This window comes from Ornithorhynchus anatinus, chromosome 1, assembly GCF_004115215.2.
Source record: "Ornithorhynchus anatinus isolate Pmale09 chromosome 1, mOrnAna1.pri.v4, whole genome shotgun sequence".
Taxonomy (NCBI): Eukaryota; Metazoa; Chordata; class Mammalia; order Monotremata; family Ornithorhynchidae; genus Ornithorhynchus; species Ornithorhynchus anatinus.
The window spans coordinates 106,837,785-106,857,627 of NC_041728.1; the positions used below are offsets into that span (position 1 = coordinate 106,837,785).

Consider the following 19,843-nt stretch of genomic DNA (forward strand, 5'->3'; position numbering starts at 1 on the left):
ACTCTATTATAGTGTACTTTCCCGAGTGCTCAGTATGGTGCCCAGCACATAGTAAGCTCTCAAGATATACAACCTATTGATTGATCCCTTGATAGCATGGGTTCTTCATAAATTGAAATATGGGGTTTTTTTTAAATGGCATTTGTTAAGCATTAACTATGGGCCAGGCACTGTACTAAATGCTGGGATAGATACAAGCTCATCGGGTTGAACCCAGTCCATATTGGGCTCGAAGTCTTAATCCCTATTTTACAGATGAGGTAAAAGCCCCAGAGAAGTGAAGCGACTCACCCAAGGTCACACAGCAGACAAGTGGTGGAGCCGGGATTAGATCCCAGCTCCTTCTGACCCCCAAGCCCGTGCACTTCCCACTAGGCCACGCTGCTTCACAGTGCTCACCTGACTCTCTCACTTCCCTCCCACCCAGACTCCAGTTCAAAGTGACTTCCAGGTCCGTTCTCAAGCCTCTCGATGGCAAATTCAAACGTCCTTCTCACTGACTTGCCTGCGCATTACATACAATTAGAACAAAGTGTGACCCAGATAGATGAGCCACACACTCGATCAATGGCATGTACTCGGCGCTTACTATGTGCAGAGCACTGGTCTACGCCCATGGGAAACAACAGAATTAGCAGATACGTTTCCTGCCTATAAGTCTTACAGACTAGATGTTAATATAAATAATTTATAATATATATTTTAAAGGTATGTCTGTAAGGGCTCCGGGGTCATGGCGGGGGGGCGGGGGTGGGGGACTATCAAATGCCCAAAGGTCATAGATCCAAATGCGTAGATGACGCACAAGGGAGAGCGAGCCAGGGTAGAGACGGCTTATTCGGGGAAGGCCTCTTGGAGCAGATGTGACCTTAATAATGCTTTGAAGGTGGAGAGCAGCAGTGTGGTGCACACGGAGGGGAAGGGAGTTCCAGGCTAGGGGGACGACGAGGGAAAGGGGTCGGCGGTGGGAGAGACGAAATGGGGAAACACGTGAAGTAGGCTGGCGCTAGCCGAGTGAAGTGAGCGGGCTGGGCTTTAGGAGGAGAGTAGCGAGGTGAGTAGAAAGGGGCAAGCTGATTGAGTGCTTTTAAGTCGATGGTAAGAAGTCTCTGTTTGATGCAGAGGAGAGTGGGCAGCCACGAGAAGTTCTTGAGGAGACACGGGCTGAACATTTCCATTGACAAAGAACTGGGCAGCAGGGTGAAGTACGGACTGGAGTGGGGAGAGACAGGAGGAAGGGAGGCCAGTGAGGAGGCAGAGCCAGCCTCCTCCTTCATACTTGGAGCAAACTGTCATGAGAAATGGACTTGGGGGGAAACTCATTTTATCACAGTGGCAGTCGTGCTCTAAGGTGAAACGTAGGGCCACCTTGTTGGGATCCTTCTTCTAACCACTGCGAGACAAAGAGCAAAAACGACTACCTTGCTAAATAACCAGGAGAACGCATCACCCGATCCAGCAGTCAATCAGTGATTACCTCTAACGCGCCAGAACCACCTACTTTACTCGGTTTTTCCTGCCGTAATCCATCATCGGGACCCTCCACTATTAAGTTGCTCCTGATTTTTTTTGGCTTTTTTAAGCGCTTACTATGCGTCAGACCCTGTTCTGAGCACTGGGGCAGATACAAGCGGTAGTTCCTGTCCCGTATGTGGTTCACAGTCTAAGTAGGAGCAAACTGAGACTTGGGCCAGTGAGCCGCTCTCTCTGCAGGAGTGGGTTTCAGGTGAAAAACAGTTTTTTTCATTCAATTGTATTTAGTGAGCACTTACTGTGTGCAGAGCACTGGACTAAGTGCTCCCAAAGTACAAGTTGGCAACAGATAGAGATAATCCCTACCCAACAACAGGCTCACAGTCTACAAGGGGGGAAATAGACAACAAAGCAAAAAAGGTACACAGGCATCAAGGGACAAGTACACAGGTCTCAAGAGCATCGATGTAAATAAACAGAATTATAGATATTTCTTTCCAAATCAACCAGCGGTATTTATCGAGCGCTTACTGTGTGCAGAGCACTGTACTGAGCGCTTGGGAGAATACAGTATAACAGAGTTGGTAGACACGTTTCCTGCCCACGACAAGCTTACGGTCTAACTCCTCTGCACTTCAGTTCCCTCATCTGTTCAATGGGGGCCCCACATGGGACAGGGACCACGTCTGACCCAATTTGCTGGGACCCACCCCAGCGTTTAGTACAAAGCCCGGCACACAGTAAGTGCTTAACAAATACCACAATTATGATTATTATTGAGGACAAAGAAAGTTTTTTTCCAAATCCCCGCTGGCCATCAACAGTGAGACCGTGCACCAACGTGCACTCGGAGTAAGAGGCCAACTGGACTCCTGTTGTGACAGTGAAGTGGGTGACATTCTTCCAAAAGTACACCCAATTCACAAAAACCCCCCAGATGAGTCCCTAAGGAACGCTGAGCTAATTAAGAAGCAGAGTTGTGTTTCATAACCGGCCCAGAATGCTTTGAGCTCGATATGGGCAGGGAACGTGCCTGTTAATTCTTCTGTAATGTACTCTCCCAAGCGCTCAGCATGGTGTTCTGCACATAGTAAGCACCCAATAAATACCTCTGACTGCTGGATTGAGATTCCCAGGGCAAGTGAGGTCCAGCTGGAGACCCAGGACCTTCTGGGTACAGCTCGGTTTGTTTGCACAATCCACCGACCGTTGATAAAACCGCCCCTCGAGAATTAAAGCTTAATTAAATGACTCCTAAATCATCTCTCTTCAGGAGCGCCTTTAAACTCCCCACCGTGAAGTTAGTAATTTGTAGCCAAATTTAAGAAGTGAAAAAGCGTTATGTCCAAAAGACAAGGCTATTTTGGGTAACACACACCTCTTCTGGTAAAAACATTCCCTGTGGTGGAATGGTCATTTTTCTCCTTTGAGTCTGTTGCCGTCTCTGCAAACCTGCAGTGTGCCCTCAGTCGAGTCGGCCCACACTTCCTCTTGTCCTGTGAGGTTTTTAACACGTTACCATTCCCCACCTCCTTTTTTAATGCTATTTGTTAAGTGCTTACTGTGTGCCAGGCACTGTACTAAGCGCTGAGGTAAATACTAGCTACTCAGGTTGGACAGTCCCTGTCCCACACAGGGCTCACGGTCTTAATCCCATTTTACAGATGAGGCAACTGAGGCACAGAGACGTTAAATGACTTGCCCAAGGTTACACCTCTCGCCTGCCAGTAGGAAGAAGAGGGGTGGACAACCTGGTTTTCTTTAGGGCCTGAGGATGCAGAATGCTTTCAGGGTAGCAAGGCAAAGGAGAGTGAAATAATAACAACAACAATCGTGGTATTTGTTAAGTGCTTACTCTGTGCCAGACACTGTACTAAGTGCTGGGTTGAATACAAGCATATTGGGTTGGACAGTCCCTGTCCCATGTTGGGCTCACCGTCTCAACCCCCATTTTACAGATGAGGTGATTGAGGCCCAGAGAAGTGAAGTGACTTGCCCAAGGCTCCACAGCAGACACGTGGTAGAGCCAGGATTAGAATCTATGACCTTCTGGCTCCCAGGTCCTTGCTCTATCCACTAAGCCATACTGCTTCCCTGACCTGGGCAGTCTGGCCTCCAATCAGATTCCTTTCCTAGATAGAGGATTTAGAATTAATATTATTATTATTATTATTGTAGTGGTATTAGCGAAGTGCTTACTATGTGCCAAGAACTCTATTTGATCATCAGTTCAGGCATCTTCCCTGTCCCGCTTGGGGCTCAGTTTCCTCATCTGTAAAATGGGCATTTAGCCTGACAGCACTATGTGGGTCATGGACAGTGTCCAATCTGAGTAGCTTGTAGAAGTCACTCCACTTCTCTATACCTCAGTTTCCCCATCGGTAAAACAGGCATTAAGTCTGCCAGCCCCATGTGGGACATGGACAGTATCCAACCTGAGTAGCTTGATTTAGAACAGTGCCCGACACATAGTTAGTGCTTAACAAATACCATTTAAAAAAAAAAAAAATCCTGCAGTGGATTGTACAAAACACCTTGGGTTCCCTAATGATTCCTTACTCGGCCTCTCTTTTTTCCAAGAGAGCATTTACGAAAAATTCTTAATAATAATTATGGTACTTGTTAAGCACTTATAAACCATATAAGCACTCATCAACTATACGTTTAGCGAACAAATACCATTAAATGAATAAATAAGCTAAACCGTAGTTGTTCATCAAAGTACAAGGCTCTAAAATGCAATTTTCACCCACCTTTGCAGTAAATCTCATTTATCAATGTTGTTTCCTTCACAGCAAAGGATGTCTAAAAAAGTTCGGGGAGACAGAGTCTTCTGCAGTTGTCTTAAAGGTGTTAATGATGTCAACTGCTGCAGGGAATTCAGTAGCTCTAAAAAACTAAACGCTCTAAAAACTGCCAAGATTATGCCCAAGGCTTTGATAGGAGACAGGGAGGGGCCTGGGTGTAAACAGCCCAAAGAGTGGGATACATGGGAAAGAGAAAGAGAATTGTGGGGAAGGAGAGAAGGGGGGAGCCGGAGGAAGATGGGGTGAAGTCCAGTGCCCGTCACGTAGTAAGCACTCAATTAATACCATCGATTGATTGGGAGGCCGGAGGTTTACGAGAAAGGGAGATAGAACAAGCCAGTCACCTTCAGCAGCGGACCATTCAACAGCAGCGGGGCAGCCTAATGTGGCCATCCATCTGGGACCGAGATTTCCGTCGCCCTCACGGCACCCTGACCAAAGCCGGCCGCCCACAGGCCAATCGCAAACCACTTCGCTGCCTCTAAAATCCCGGGGCCGGGATTTAATTCACTCAGAAAGAGCCGGACCTTCAGAGCCTGTACTGTATTTTCCTCGAGTGTACTTGCGCTTAACTCCGCTGACGCACTACGTAAAAATCAACCACCCAGAACACCACACGAATGCATCACCCCGGTCAGCGGGCCTCCGGTTTTCCAAGGGGAAACCGAGACTCCTCACAGATCCGGCCCGTGGCTCCTTCCAATATCCACTCGCCTCTCTTGGCCGGCTTCTGCCGCGGCCTCGGAGGTGGACCGAGGGGCCCGAGAGAGCCATGGCCACCTCCCCTGCCCGGCTCCGCTGTGACAGCTCCGGGCCCGGGCTAACGGGGAATGGCCCGGGAGACGCCGACGGGCAACGATGTTCTCCCCAGTGCCCCTGGCATACCCAGTATGGCCTGTGTATACCCAGCCCACGGGCCCCAAGGAGGCCGGCTTCTCATCTGGAACATGAGAATTAAGAGGTGATTCTCCCTCCCCCTTTTAGACCGGGAACCCAACGAGGGACGGGGAGTCTAATATGACTGTCTTTTATCCATCCACGGGCTTGGCACACAGGATTACGATGACGTTGATTATTACGCTAGTATAGTGAGAAGCAGCGTGGTCCAACGGCTAGAGCAGGGGCCTGGGTGTCGGGAGGACTTGGGTTCTAATCCCGGCTCTGCCACTTGTCTGCCGCGTGACCTCGGGCAAGTCACTTCACTTCTCTGGGCCTCAGTTCCCTCATCTGTAAAACGGGGCTCAAGAGTGTGAGCTCCATGTGGGACAGGGACTGGATCCAACCCGATTTGCTTGTATCCACCCCAGCGTTTAGTACAGTGCTTTGGGGGCTGCAGGCTGAGGGGGTGGAAGGAAAGAGGATAGGGTCTCTGGCAATATCACAGGCGTGACTGTCCCGTGACCTGCCAGAACGCCAATTCTCTACAGGGAGGCCCGTCCCCATGCCGAACTGACTCCTGGCGGTGGGCCTCTCCTTCTAGATTGGCCTGGGCCCAATTCCAATACGGTTCAGCCCTCGCTCACCCGGCGACCGAGAGCCAACGCAGCCTGGCTCGGTCCCGATCTCCCATCCGGCCGTTGCGGCCTCTAAAGCACAAGTGTTTCCAGCCCCCGGAGCCCCTCCCGGGAGCCCCCCGGACCAATCCCAATCTCGGGAGGAAGGGTCAGGCGGCCAGAGCGCTCAGTGGCTGGAAGCGACGAGGCCCCAGGGATTTCCTGTCAGGCGGCATGGGGAAAAGGTGTCGTCCGGCACCAGTTCTCGGTCCTGACGCCCCGGCACCTCACAGCCTAAATGGGCAACCGTAAGACCAACAGGCCACAGGTCGGTTGTCCCTGCTCTCAACTTCCTGGTGCCAGAGGTCAGCTCTCTCAGTGGAAAAGAGCATGGCTCCGGGACCCTAGCCCCAGCTCTGCCACCGGCCCCCTGCCTCATCTCTCGGGCTAGCTACTTACCCTTCGTGGGCCTCGGTTTCCTCATCTGTGAAACGAGGAAAATAACAGCTGCTTCTCCCTAACGGGGACGGTGTCGAGTTAAAATGAGATCATGAATGTGAATGATGCGCGCACACACACACAGCTTTAGAAAAATAAAAGCACTAGGCGCATTCATGGCATGACCGCTATTAGAAAGAAGGAAGCAGCTCAATGAGCAAAAGCCATCTTGGCCCGTGTACAGGGCTAACGTGAGTTTGTTCGGGATATAGAAATACATGCGGCAGGAACAAACGGGAGCTGGGAAGGGGCTGGAATAGCAAACACTGCCCACTCTCCTCTCGGGGAAAACTGAGTGGGCAGGCAAGACATCCAAATCTGGGAGCTAGAAATGCCAGGAACTGCAGCAAGAGCCAACGGAACCCTTTCGAGTTGTCGTCGTCTTCTCCCATCTCCATTCACTACTCCCCCATGCACACCAGTACTTTGAACTTAACCGGAGGGTTGAAAAGACGGCCTTTCTATAGAGCACTAGAGAAATCTGTGGTTAATCGATCGACTGTGTTTACTGAGCATTTACTGGGGACAGAGCACTGTACTCGGCGCTTGGGAGAGTACATTACGACAGAGTTGGTAGACGCGTTCCCCGCCCACGACGAGTTTACAGTCTAGAAGGGGAAACATGTTTTCCTTTAATGTATTGGAACAAACCCAATATTTGACGTTGTGAGAAACTTTTAAAGTAAAATTGTCTGGAATCCTGAAATTAACTTTGGTGGCTATCAGGAAGATCTAACCATAAGTGCTAATAACCAAACGCAATAAAAACTGATAAAGTTGTGTTCCCAGAGGCTTCCAATCCCAACGTGTTGTGTGTTATTTTAATACCCAGTAAATATATTCACAGAAGCACAATCATATATTATCCTAAATTTTGTTTACCTTTGGCTAAGATAGAAAGTCACAGTGTAGTAGGGAACGTATCTGCTAATTCTGCTCTATTGTACTCTCTCAAGAACTTAATCCAGTGCTCTACATAGAGTAAGCGCTCTATAAATACGATTGATTGATCGATGGTCCTCTTTAAACAGAGGGCCTCAGGGAGAGGTACTCGGAAATTCCTATTACTATCCTTTTTAAGTTCTGCATACTTCACAAGAGAAATCCAATCACGGGGAGAGAAGGCCTATAAGGTATAAACTAGGTCACTGGCCTTCAAATGTGGCCCGGCAGGCAGCGTGGCTGGGAGTCAGGAGACCTGGGTTCTAATCCTGCCGAGGAACCTTGGGTAAGTCATGCAACCTCTCTGGGCTTGGTTCTCATCTGTCAAATGAGACCAAATACCTGCTCTCCCTCCGTCTTAGACTGTGGGACAGGGACTGTATCTGATCTCCTTAACTTGGATCTATCCCCCGCTTGGTCCCCAGTAAGCACTTAATACCATTGGCATTATTAGAATCATCACCACCAACAGGGGCACGAGTGCCAATGAGGCGATTCTGGTGAGTGCCAACCCGGGGGTTGCCTTTTCTAGGTTCCAGGAGGCAGAGGTCGCGCCCATGACAGATGGAGAGCCGACTGGATTACGCTAGGTGAGTCCAACAGACGGGGCAATCAATGAGTAGGGAGGAAACGGGATGTGTGGTAGAGCGCAGAGAGGAAGGGGAAACCCAGGGGGGAAAAGAAGCTGGGTGGGCCGGCAGAGAGCTGTACAGACCCTGGGTGGGCACTTACAGGAGGGGAGCTCAGTTTTCGATGATCATGATCTGGGCGGTATTTGCTAAGCATTTGCTATGGGCCAGGCACCGTACTAAGTGCTGGGGTAGATGCAAGCTAATCAGGTAGGACACAGGCCCCGTCCCCATTTTACAGATGCGGTAACCGAGGCCCAGAGAAGTGACTTCTCCAAGGTCACACGGCAGATCAGTGGCAGAGCCGGGATTAGAACCCAGGTCCTTTCTGACTCCCGGGTCTGTGCTCTATCCATCAGGCCACACTGCTTCCCTTTTTAAAAAGGAAGCGACTCGAGATGTCGGGGTAGCCACAGCAGAATTTCCTCTGAAGAGCACGGCTTGAAAGAAACCGACTCCCTCCTCCAGCTGGAGGGTGAGGGTGGCTGGGCCTGAACTGTTCCCTTCCAGATTTGATATTCACCCCACCCCCCAAACCCTACAACACTTACGTCCTTATTTATTCATATTAATGTCTGTCTCCCCTCCTAGACTGTAAGCTTAATGTGGGCCGGGAACGTGGCCTGCTAATTCTGTCATATTGTTCTCTCCCCAAGGCTTAGTACAGTGCTGCGCACATAGCGAGCACTCAGTAAACACCAGTAATTGATTGATTCCAGCACCAGGTACTCGAAATAGATTGGCAGAATACCAGGATGAAAAGCTTTAACACTAGTCCACAGTTACAGTTTGTGGAAGAATAACGTCTTGGTAACCAGGGTATCTGGAAAAAAGTCGATTACGATTTTGCACAGGATAAAGAATCCTACCCAACACGGCTCTTTACCTGCAGATCCGTCTACAGACAGTTCTTGACTTACAACATTTTTGGAGTCACCACCAACGGCGATTCCGATTCAGTATCCGTTCTGGCTTTACGATACGAGGCTTGTAACTCTGGGTAAGGAGTATGGGGAAGCAGCAGGACCTAGCGGAGAGAGCCCAGGCCTGGGAGTCAGAAGGACCTGGGTTCTCAGTCTGGCTCTGCCACTTGTCTGCTGGGTGACCTTGGACAAGTCACTTCCCTTCTCTGGGCCTCAGTTACCTCATCTGTAGAAGGGGGATAAGAGTGTGAACCCCATGTGGGACAGGGACTGTGCCCAACCTGATTAAATTGTACCTTCTCCAGTGTTTAGAACGGAGCTTGGCGCATAGTAAGCACGTAACGAACACCATCACCAGGCACGGGGAGGGCAGGGATGGTGGGGGCAGCAGCGGCAAAAGGGAACTGCCTCATACCTTCTTCCCATTGCTCTCCTCCTCCACCAGCTGCCCTCCACCCCAAACCCTCCCCCCACCACACACACACCCTGATCCAGCCCTGGAAGATGGGCACCCGTGGAGAAGGCCAGGGGTGGTGGCTGTGGAAGTAAGAGTCAAAAAAACGGGGGTGGGGGTTTCCACAAAGAGGACAAAGGGACGGGTAAGGGCCAGAAGCCTAGGGTGAGGGAGCGAAGTCTGCTGCGCTTGCGGGGAACTACTTTGGACACTGTAGCTCCACCCACCACACTTGCTCTGCCATAATGCCAGGTCAGTGTGCAAGGTCAATATAAAGACAGATTCATTAATGCACCGACATGTCTCATCTACAATTCAGTGACTACAGTTCTAGGTCACTTTGGTAAAAATAAGATGTCTGGCCTTGAGTCAGGAACCAATCCCCCCCACTGAAACTATTTGCCCACGAGAAGATTGGTCCCAACTCACAACATTTCAGGTTCCGACGTATGTGACGGGAATCGATCGTGTCATTAATCCAAGGACCGCATGTATTTAAGGAATAAGAGCTATATGAAGTCACAGAAGCCTTTCAAGGACGTTAGCTACTTTTGTACATTTGGCATTCCATTTACGATCCCTCGGCAATGACAGATAACTTCTTTTTCGCATCTTAAAATACTTTCTCTGACCCTGGCAGCGCCAGGCATCACTTTCACTCTCCTTTTGTCCACAGGGAAACTGGCCCGGCCCATTCAGTGTTTTGCCCCATCCTGCTCCCGAAGGTCTTGCCAACTACTCTGTTGACAAAACTGACACCCTCAAGCCCGAGCAATCCAAAGCCTCCGCTTCACTTCCTCCTCCTCCTTCCTCCCCCGACCATCTTTCCTCATCCTTCTCGGCAATCTCACGAGTAGTCTCCCACCTGCTTTCAGGACCCGCCCAAGTCTCATTCTCCCTTTCCAAAGACCTCTTCTCCCACCCTTCTTCCCTCTAGACCGTAAACTCGTTGTGGGCGGGGAATGTGTCTGTCCTACTGTACTCACCCAAGTGCTTAGTACAGTGCTCTGCACACAGTCAGCGCTCAATAAGAATGACTGACTCCCTATCCACCCACTTCAACTGCTCACTTTTCTCTGCCTTCAGCCACACTCAGGTCTTTCCTAAGCTGCGAGAGACTTTTCCAGATCTCCCTGCAATCAATGGCATATCTCGAGCGCTCACTCTGTGCAGAGCACTCTTCTAAGCGCTTGGGAAAGTACAATATAAGAGAGTTGGCAGACACGATCCCTGCCCACCAGGACCTTACAGTCTAGAGGAGACAGACATTAAAAGAAATTATGACATGGGAAATGGGCGGGGGTGTACTGATATGCACATGCGAGGTTTGGGGGTGGAGTGAATATCAAGTGCTTATCTGTGCCCTTTCCCGTCTAAAAACTCCAAAGGCTGCAATATACCCACTGTCTTCACTCCCTCTCCTCCAATTCCCTTCTTCGCCCCGACAATCTGATTTCGGCCTCCTTTACTTGTTTCACTAAGCCCGCGGTCTCCAAGACCGTCGACTACCTCGGTATTGCCACATCTCCCGGGGTTATCCTCTAGCCTAATCCTCCTTGACCTGGTCCTCGCCTTCATCAGTGCTGACCACTCGCTTCTTCCCGGAAAAGCATCCAGTCTCGGTCTTCCCATTCTGCCTGCTCTTTTATATCTTCTTCCACGCCTCACCTCCATCTGTGGGTGTCCCTCAGGCGCCTTTCCGGATGCCCTTATTCTTCTTTTACGCTTCCTCCTGGAAATATTATCCAGTCTTGGTTTTCCCACTCTGCCTGCTCTTCTATCTCTTCTTCCACGCCTCGCCCCCAGCTGTGGGTGTCCCTCAGTCGTCTTTCCGGATGCCCTTATTCTTCTTTTACGCTCGCTCATTCATTCACACATCCTTTCGGCTAGCACCTTCCCCTGCGCTCTCACTTCCTTCCGCCATCTCGCATCTCCCCCCGGCCAACCCGCCACAGCTAATGAGCATCCACCCCATGCTCAACGGGTCTAGACCTGGACGCCCCATCTTCCCTCCCAAACCCACTCCTAACTTTCCCATCACGGTGCAAACCCCGCCACCGACTTCCCTGTTTCCGAGGCCCACCGGCGCGGTATTAACCTCGACTCCTTCATTCACTCATTCGGATTTCATAATAATAATAATGTTGGTATTTGTTAAGCGCTTACTATGTGCCGAGCACTGTTCTAAGCGCTGGGGTAGATATATGGTAATCAGGCTGTCCCACGTGAGGCTCACAGTTAATCCCCATTTTACAGACGAGGTAACTGAGGCACAGAGAAGTGAATTGACTTGCCCACAGTCACACAGCTGCCAAGTGGCAGAGCCGGGATTCGAACCCATGACCTCTGATTCCCAAGCCTGGGCTCTTTCCACTGAGCCACGCTGCACCCGATGGTCGTATTTTCTGCACCGCGCCTGACCAGTAATAAGCGCCGAAGACACCCCACCCCACACTGAGCGCTTACCGTGTGCAGAGCACTGTACTAAGCGCCTGGAATGGACAATTCGGCAACAGATAGACAATCCGCCTTTCCACTCTCACATTCACTAAATTCTGCCGGTTCTTCCTCCGTGTCATTTTCTGCAACCAGCTTTTCCTCTCTATCCAAACGGGCCGAAACAGGTACGCACATCACAGGTGTACTGATCTCTTCCCACTTAGACCGTGAGGCCCACGTGGGACCTGATTATCTAGTGTCCACCCACATGCGTAGTGCAGCGCTTGACACAGAGTAAGCGCTTCAATGCCACAATTATTGCCGTTATCGCCTCCATCCTCCCCGATGCAAACTTCAATCTGCGGCCTGGATCGGTAAAGAAACATCACGCCGTACGTACCTCGCGTCTCCTCAAAAAACTCCAATGGCTACCCACTTGGCCGCACCAAGACGGAATAACTGACCACTGCCTCTAGGGTTCTCCATCAGATCTCTCCACCCACTACTCCCCGGCTGGCACTCTTCCTCCCAACGTCACGTTCTCGCTGAATCTTCCTCCCTACTTTGTCCGCTCCCGCCTGACCTCACGCCCATCTGCCTACTTTTCCCGCGACCTAAGCCGTGAACCCGGATTGAACAGGGGCCGCATGTGAGAGCTGCATCGTTAATAATAATTACGTTGGTATCTGTTAAGCGCTTACTAGGTGCAGAGCACTGTTCTAAGCACTGGGGTGGATACAGGGTGATCAGGTTGTCTCACGTGAGGCTCACAGTCTTCATCGCCATTTTACAGATGAGGGAACTGAGGCACAGAGAAGTGACTTGCCCACAGTCACACAGCTGACAAGTGGCCGAGCCGGGATTCGAACCCATGACCTCTGACTCCCAAGCCCGCGCTCTTTCTACTGAGCCACGCTGCACCCGATGGTCGTATTTTCTGCACCGTGCCTGACCAGTAACAAGCGCCGAAGATACACCACAACTAACCCTTCAAATCCCGCAGGCCGTGATGCTCCCCATCTTCCAAACCCTCCTGCAAAAGCACTTCCTCCAAACGCGTTCCCTGTTTAAACTCCACTTCACCCCGTTTCCATCATCCCCCTCAGCCACCCTTAACATTTACACACATTTTCAACTGATCAATCAGTGGTATTTACTAAGCGCTGTTTGCAGAGCACTGTACTATGGGCACGGGAGAGCTCAGTGGAAAGAGCCTGGGCTTGGGAGTCAGAGGTCATGGGTTCAAATCCCAGTTCTGCCACTTGTCAGCTGTGTGACGGTGAGCAAGTCACTTCTCTGTGCCTCAGTTACCTCATCTGGAAAATGGGGATTAACTGTGAGCCTCACGTGGGACAATCTGATTACCCTGCATCTACCCCAGCGCTTAGAATGGTGCTCGGCACGTAGTAAGCGCTTAACAAATACCAACATTATTATCATCACACAGTCGCCCGTCACGACTCCAGGCTTGGGACTGATTTACACTCCTTTTCCGCTACCAAAGCGTTTCGTATTTGACTCGGGCCCGGCAACTCTCCCCCATTAAACTGAAAGCTTGTTGGGGGTAGGGATTATGTCTCGGAAGCGGCATGGCGTAGCGGGTAGAGCACGGGCCAAGGAGTCAGAAGGTCACGGGTTCTAATCCCGGCTCCACCACCTGCTGCGTGACCCTGGGCAAGTCACTTCACTTCTCGGGGCCTCAGTTACCTCATCTGTAACATGGGGATTGAGACTGCGGGCCCTCGGTGGGACAGGGACTATATCCAACTTGATTGGCTTGTATCCGCCCAGTGCTTAGCCGCGTGGCTTAGCAGAGAGAGCACAGGCCTGGGTTCTAGTCCCGCCTCCGCCACTTGTCGGCTGTGCGACCTTGGGCAAGCCACTCAGCTTCTCTGGGCCTCAGTTCCCTCCTCTGGAAAATGGGGATGAAGACTGCGAGCCCCACGTGGGACAACCTGAATACCTTGTATCTACCCCAGCGCTTAGAACGGTGCATGGCACATAGTAAGCGCTTAACAAATGCCATGATTATTATTCTACTCCTCCACGTGTGAAATACGGTGCTCCGCTCCCCGAAGGCGCTCAACAAATGCTCTCGATTAAAGGACTTGGGGGCGGAGAGAGAGGGGGAGCTCAACAAATGGTCTTAACTGGGGGCAACAGCATGGCGTAGTGGAGAGAGCCCGAGCCCGGGAGTCAGAAGGCCATGGGTTCTAATCGCAGCTGCTGTGTGACCTTGGGCAAGTCACTTCCCTCCTCCGGGCCTCCGCTTCCTCCTCTGTAAAATGGGGATTGAGCCTACGAGCCCCACGTGGGACAGGGACTGTGTCCAACCCGATCTGCTTGCATCCAACCCAGCGCTTAGTACAGTGCCCGGCACGCAATAAGCGCTTAGCAAATACTAGAGTTATTATTATAATTAGAGAGCAGGGGGCAGCGGGAGAGAGAGGGAGGGGGCAAGAGCAACAAAAACGACCCTGACACTCTGCGTCTCTGCCCCAGGGGCTTTACTCGTTTTGACGTGTATATATCTATAATTCTATTATTTCTATTGATGCCTGTTTACTAGTTTGGATGTGTACAGATCTATAATTCTATTTCCTTCCAATGATGCCTTTTTACTGGTTTGGATATCTGTCTCCCCCCAACCCCAGCCTGTGAGCCCGGTTTGGGTGGGGAGGGTCTCTCTTTAGAGTCGAATTGTAGTTTCCGAGCGCTTACTACAGTGCTCTGCACCTAGTAAGCGCTCAATAAATACGACCGCATGATTGTTTTGTTGTCTGTCTCCCCCTTTTAGACTGGGAGCCCACTGTTGGGCAGGGATCGTCTCTATCTGTTGCCGAAATGTACAGTCCAAGCGCTTAGTACAGTGCTCTGCACACAATAAGCGGCAGCATGGCTCAGTGGAAAGAGCCCAGGCTTGGGAGTCAAAGGTCATGGGTTCAAATTCCAACTCCGCCGCTTGTCAGCTGTGTGACTTTGGGCAAGTCACTTCACTTCTCTGTGCCTCAGTTACCTCATCTGTAAAACGGGGATAAAGACTGTGAGCCTCACATGGGACAATCTGATGACCCTGTATCTCCGCTGGCGCTTAGAACAGTGCTCGGCACATAGTAAGCGCTTAACCAAAACCAAAATTATTATTATTATTACGACTGCGTGAATGTTTTGCTGTCCGTCTCCCCCCTTCTAGACCGTGAGCCCGTTTTGGGGTAGAGATGGTCTCGCGCTGTGGCCCAATTGTACTTTCCAAAGGCTTAGCCCAGTCCTCTGCACCCAGTAATAACGACCGCATTTGTTAAGCGCTGCTTTGAGAAGCAGTGTGGCTCAGTGGAAAGAGCAGGGGTTGAGGAGTCAGAGGTCGTGGGTTCTAATCCTGGCTCCGCCACCTGTCTTCTGTGTAATTTTGGGCAAGTCACTTCACTTCTCGGTGCCCTCAGTTACCTCATCTGTAAAATGGGGACTAAGACTGTGAGCCCCACATGGGACAACCTCACAGAGAAGCAGCGTGGCTCAGTGCAAAGAGCCCGGGCTTGGGAGTCAGAGGTCTTGGGTTCGAATTCCAGCTCCACCGCTTGTCAGCTGTGTGACTTTGGGCAAAGTCACTTAACTTCTCTGTGCCTCAGTTAACTCATCTGTAAAATGGGGATTAAAAATGTGAGCCCCAGGTGGGACACCATGATCACGCCGTATCTCCCCCAGCGCTTAGAACAGTGTTTTGCACACAGTAAGCGCTTAACAAATACCATTATTATTATTATTACCCTGTATCTCACCCGGTGCTTAGAACAGTGCTCGGCACATAGTAAGCGCTAAACCAATACCAAAATGATTATTTATTATTATTATTATTACGACCGCATCAATGTTTTGCTGTCTCCCCGCTTCTAGTCCGTGAGCCCGTTTTGGGGCAGGGGCGGTCTCTCTCTGTGGCCCAATTGTATACAGAAGCAGCGTGGCTCAGTGGAAAGAGCCCGGACTTGGGAGCCGGAGGTCATGGATTTGAATCCCGGCTCTGCCCCTTGTCACCTGGGTGACTGCGGGCAAGTCACTTCACTTCTCTGTGCCTCAGTGACCTCATCTGGAAAATGGGGATGAAGACCGTGAGCCTCACGTGGGACAACCTGATTCCCCTCTATCTCCCCCCAGCGCTTAGAACAGTGCTCTGCACAGAGTAAGCGCTTAACAAATACCAACATTATTACTTAGCCCAGCACTCCGCCCATAGAAAGTGCTCAGTAAATGCGACTGAATGGAAGGGTTTAAGCCCAGTACTCTGCGCCCCGTCGTGGCTCAGTGGAAAGAGCCCGGACTTGGGAGTCAGAGGTCATGGGTTCGAATCCCGGCTCTGCCACTTGTCAACTGTGTGACTCTGGGCAAGTCACGTAACTTCTCTGTGCCTCAGTTACCTCATCTGGAAAATGGGGATGAAGACTGTGAGCCTCACGTGGGACAACCTGATTACCCTGTATCTCCCCCAGCGCTTAGAACAGTGCTCTGCACATAGTAAGTGCTTAATATAAACATTAAAGAGCCCGGGTTTGGGAGTCAGAGATCATAGGTTTGAATCCCAGTTCTGCCACTTGTCAGCTGTGTGACTGTGGGCAAGTCACTTAACTTCTCTGGGCCTCGGTTACCTCATCTGGAAAATGGGGATTAAGACTGTGAGACTCATGTGGGACAACCTGATGACCCTGTATCTACCCCAGCGCTTAGAACAGTGCTCTGCACACATATTAAGGGTTTAACAAATACCAGCATTATTATTATTATTACTTAGCCCAGCACTCCGCCCATAGTAAGCGCTCAGTAAATGCGACTGAATGGAAGAATTTTAACCCAGTGCTCTGCTCCCCGTAATGACGATGGCATGTGTTAAGCGAAGCAGCGTGACTTAGTGGAAAGAGCACGGCCTTGGAAGTCAGAGGACATGGGTTCTAATCCCGGTTCTCCCGCTTGCCAGCTGTGTGACTTTGAGCAAAGTCACTTCACTTCTCTGTGCCTCAGTTCCCTCATCTCTAAAATGGGGATTAAAACTGTGAACCCCACATAGGACCTCCTGATCAGCCTGTATCCCCCCAGGGCTTAGAACAGTGCTTTGCACATAGTAAGCGCTTAACAAATACCACCATTATTACTTAGCCCAGCGCTCTGCCCATAGTAAGCGCTCAGTAAATGCGACTGAATGGAAGGATTTTAGCCCAGTGCTCTGCGCCCCGTAATGACGATGGCATGTGTTAGGCGCTTCCTACGTGCAAAGCAAGAGCTCAGGCAGTAAAAATGATGGTATTTATTAGGCACTTACAATATGCAAAGCACTATTCTAAACACTGGGGGGATACAAGGTGATCAGTGTGTCCCACGTGGGGCTCCCAGTTTTCATCCCCATTTTCCAGATGAGGGAACTGAGGCCCAGAGAAGGGGCTTGCCCACAGTCACAGAGCAGGCGGGAGATGGAGCCGGGATTACAACCGGCTCTAATAGAGAATTGCTATAATATATTCTAATATAGAATAGAATTGCTGTATTGTATTGACCTCATCTGGAAAATGGGGATGAAAACTGAGAGCCCCACATTGTTCAACCGGATCACCTTGTGTCCCCCAGTGTTTAGAACAGTGCTCTGCACATAGTAAGCCCTTAACAAATACCAGCATTACTATGATTATATTGCTATATTGTATTGATCTCATCTGGAAAATGAGGATGAAAACTGGGAGCCCCACGTGGGACAACCTGATCACCCTGCATCTCCCCCAGCACTTAGAACAGTGCTTGGCACACAGAAAGCGCTTAACAAATACCAGCATTACTATGATTATATTGACCTCATCTGGAAAACAGGGATGAAAACTGGGAGCCCCACGTGGGCCAACCTGATGACCCTGTATCTCCCAGCGCTTAGAACAGTGCTCTGCACACAGTAAGCGCTTAAATACCAGCATTACTATGATTATATTGCTACATTGTATTGACCTCATCTGTAAAGTGAGGATTAAAACCGGGAGCCCCACGTGGGACAACCTGATCACCTTGTATGCCCCAGTGCTTAGAACAGTACTTGGCACATAGAAAGCGCTTAATACCAGCTTTACAATGATTATATTGACCTCATCTGGAAAACGGGGATGAAAACTGGGAGTCCCACGTGGGACAACCTGATGACCCTGTATCCCCCCAGCGCTTAGAACAGTGCTCTGCACATAGTAAGCGCTTAACAAATACCAGCATTACAATGATTATATTGACCTCATCTGGAAAACGGGGATGAAAACTGGGAGCCCCTCGTGGGACAACCTGATCACCTTCTATCTCCCCCAGCGCTTAGAACAGTGCTCTGCACATAGTAAGCGCTTAACAAACACCAGCATTACTATGACTATACTGCTATATTATATTGACCTCATCTGGAAAATGGGGATGAAAACTGGGAGCCCCACGTGGGCCAACCTGATGACCCTGTATCTCCCCCAGCACTTAGAACAGTGCTCTGCACATAGTAAGCGCTTAACAAATACCAGCATTACAATGATTATATTGACCTCATCTGGAAAACGGGGATGAAAACTGGGAGCCCCACGTGGGACAACTTGATCAGCTTCTATCCCCCCAGCGCTTAGAACAGTGCTCTGCACATAGTAAGCACTTAACAAATACCAGCATTATTATAATTATATTGCTATACTGTATTGACCTCTTCTGGAAAATGGGGATGAAAACTGGGAGCCCCACATGGAACAACCAGATGACCCTGTATCTCCCCCAGTGCTTAGAACAGTGCTCGGCACATAGAAAACGCTTAACAAATACCAGCATTATAATTATATTGCTTTATTGCACTGACCTCATCTGTAAAATGAGGATGAAAACTGGGAGCCCCACGTGGGCCAACCTGATGACCCTGCATCTCCCCCAGCGCTTAGAACAGTGCTTGGCACACAGAAAGCGCTTACTAAACACCAGCGTTATTATGATTACATTGCTTTATTGCACTGACCTCATCTGAAAAATGGGGATGAAAACTGGGAGCCCCACGTGGGCCAACCTGATGACCCTACATCTCCCCCAGCGCTTAGAACAGTGCTTGGCACACAGAAAGCGCTTAACAAACACCAGCATTACTATGACTATACTGCTATATTATATTGACCGCATCTGGAAAATGGGGATGAAAACTGGGAGCCCCACGTGGGCCAACCTGATGAGCCTGTATCTCCCCCAGCGCTTAGAACAGTGCTTGGCACACAGAAAGCGCTTAACAAATACCAGCGTTATTATAATTATATTGCTTGATTGCATTGACCTCATCTGGAAAATGAGGATGAAGACTGGGAGCCCCACGTGGGCCAACCTGATGACCCTGTATCTCCCGCAGCGCTTCGAACAGTGCTCTGCACATGGTGAGCGCTTAACAAATACCAAGCCCGGGCTGGAGTGAGCGAAGGCGGGCGGCGGCGGCGACGACGGCGGGCGGCGGGGGCGCATGCGCACGTGCGGGGCTCCCCCTGGGCTCCCGCCGCGGGCCCCGAGCTCCGGAGCGGCGCCGCCCCCCGGCCGGGTTCCGAACTGCGGGTGGCCGCCGCCGCCGCCCCCCGGCCGGGCTCCCGCTCTACGCCAGCCCGAGGCTTCGGGCCGCCCGCAGGCCGCACCGCCCCGCGCCGCCCCGCGCCGCCCGCCGAGCCCCGGCCCCGCCATCCTGCCGCCCCCCGGACGCCGCCCGACCCGCCGCGGCCCCGCCGGACGCCGCCCTGCCCCTCCCGCACCACCTTTGAACTCGACTTCTGCGACCCGCCGGGCGTCTTGTCCGCCATCTTGCGTCCTGCCCCTCCTCGGCGGCGGGAGGCAGGAGGGAGGAGGTCGAGCGCCGAGACGCCGATCCCAGACGACGGCCCCCGCCCGAAGGGCCCGCGGGCGCGATCGGTCGAGCGCCGAGACGCCGATCCCAGCCGACGGCCTCCGCCCGAAGGGCCCGCGGGCGCGACCGGTCGATGGCCGAGACGCCGATCCCAGCCGAGCGCCCCCGCCCGAAGGCCCCGCAGGCGCGACCGGTCGATGGCCGAGACGCCGATCCCAGCCGAGCGCCCCGCCCTCTTTGCCTGCCGCTACAAAGGCCATGGGGCCGGTGCGCACTCTGTGCGAGGTGTTCGGTGGAACGCCGCGCTGACAATGATAATAATAATAATAA

The 19,843-nt window shown here is 51.3% G+C and overlaps 1 protein-coding gene across 5 annotated transcripts in view; it reads right to left on the bottom strand.

Moving 5' to 3' along the window:
- The window catches only part of LOC100074040 (U2 snRNP associated SURP domain containing), a 77,263-nt gene extending 57,750 nt beyond the window's left edge, over nucleotides 1-19,513 (bottom strand). For 3 of the 5 annotated variants that reach the window (XM_029061100.1, XM_029061124.1, XM_029061093.1), the window contains exon 1: nucleotides 19,425-19,511. In XM_029061100.1, the coding sequence (XP_028916933.1) occupies nucleotides 19,425-19,469 (45 nt within the window). In that variant the 5' untranslated portion in view covers nucleotides 19,470-19,511. Of the gene's footprint in view, nucleotides 1-19,424 lie in introns of all 5 variants that reach the window. The other 2 variants (XM_029061114.1, XM_029061105.1) reach the window with 1 other exon arrangement.
- Between the last annotated feature and the right edge of the window lie 330 nt (nucleotides 19,514-19,843).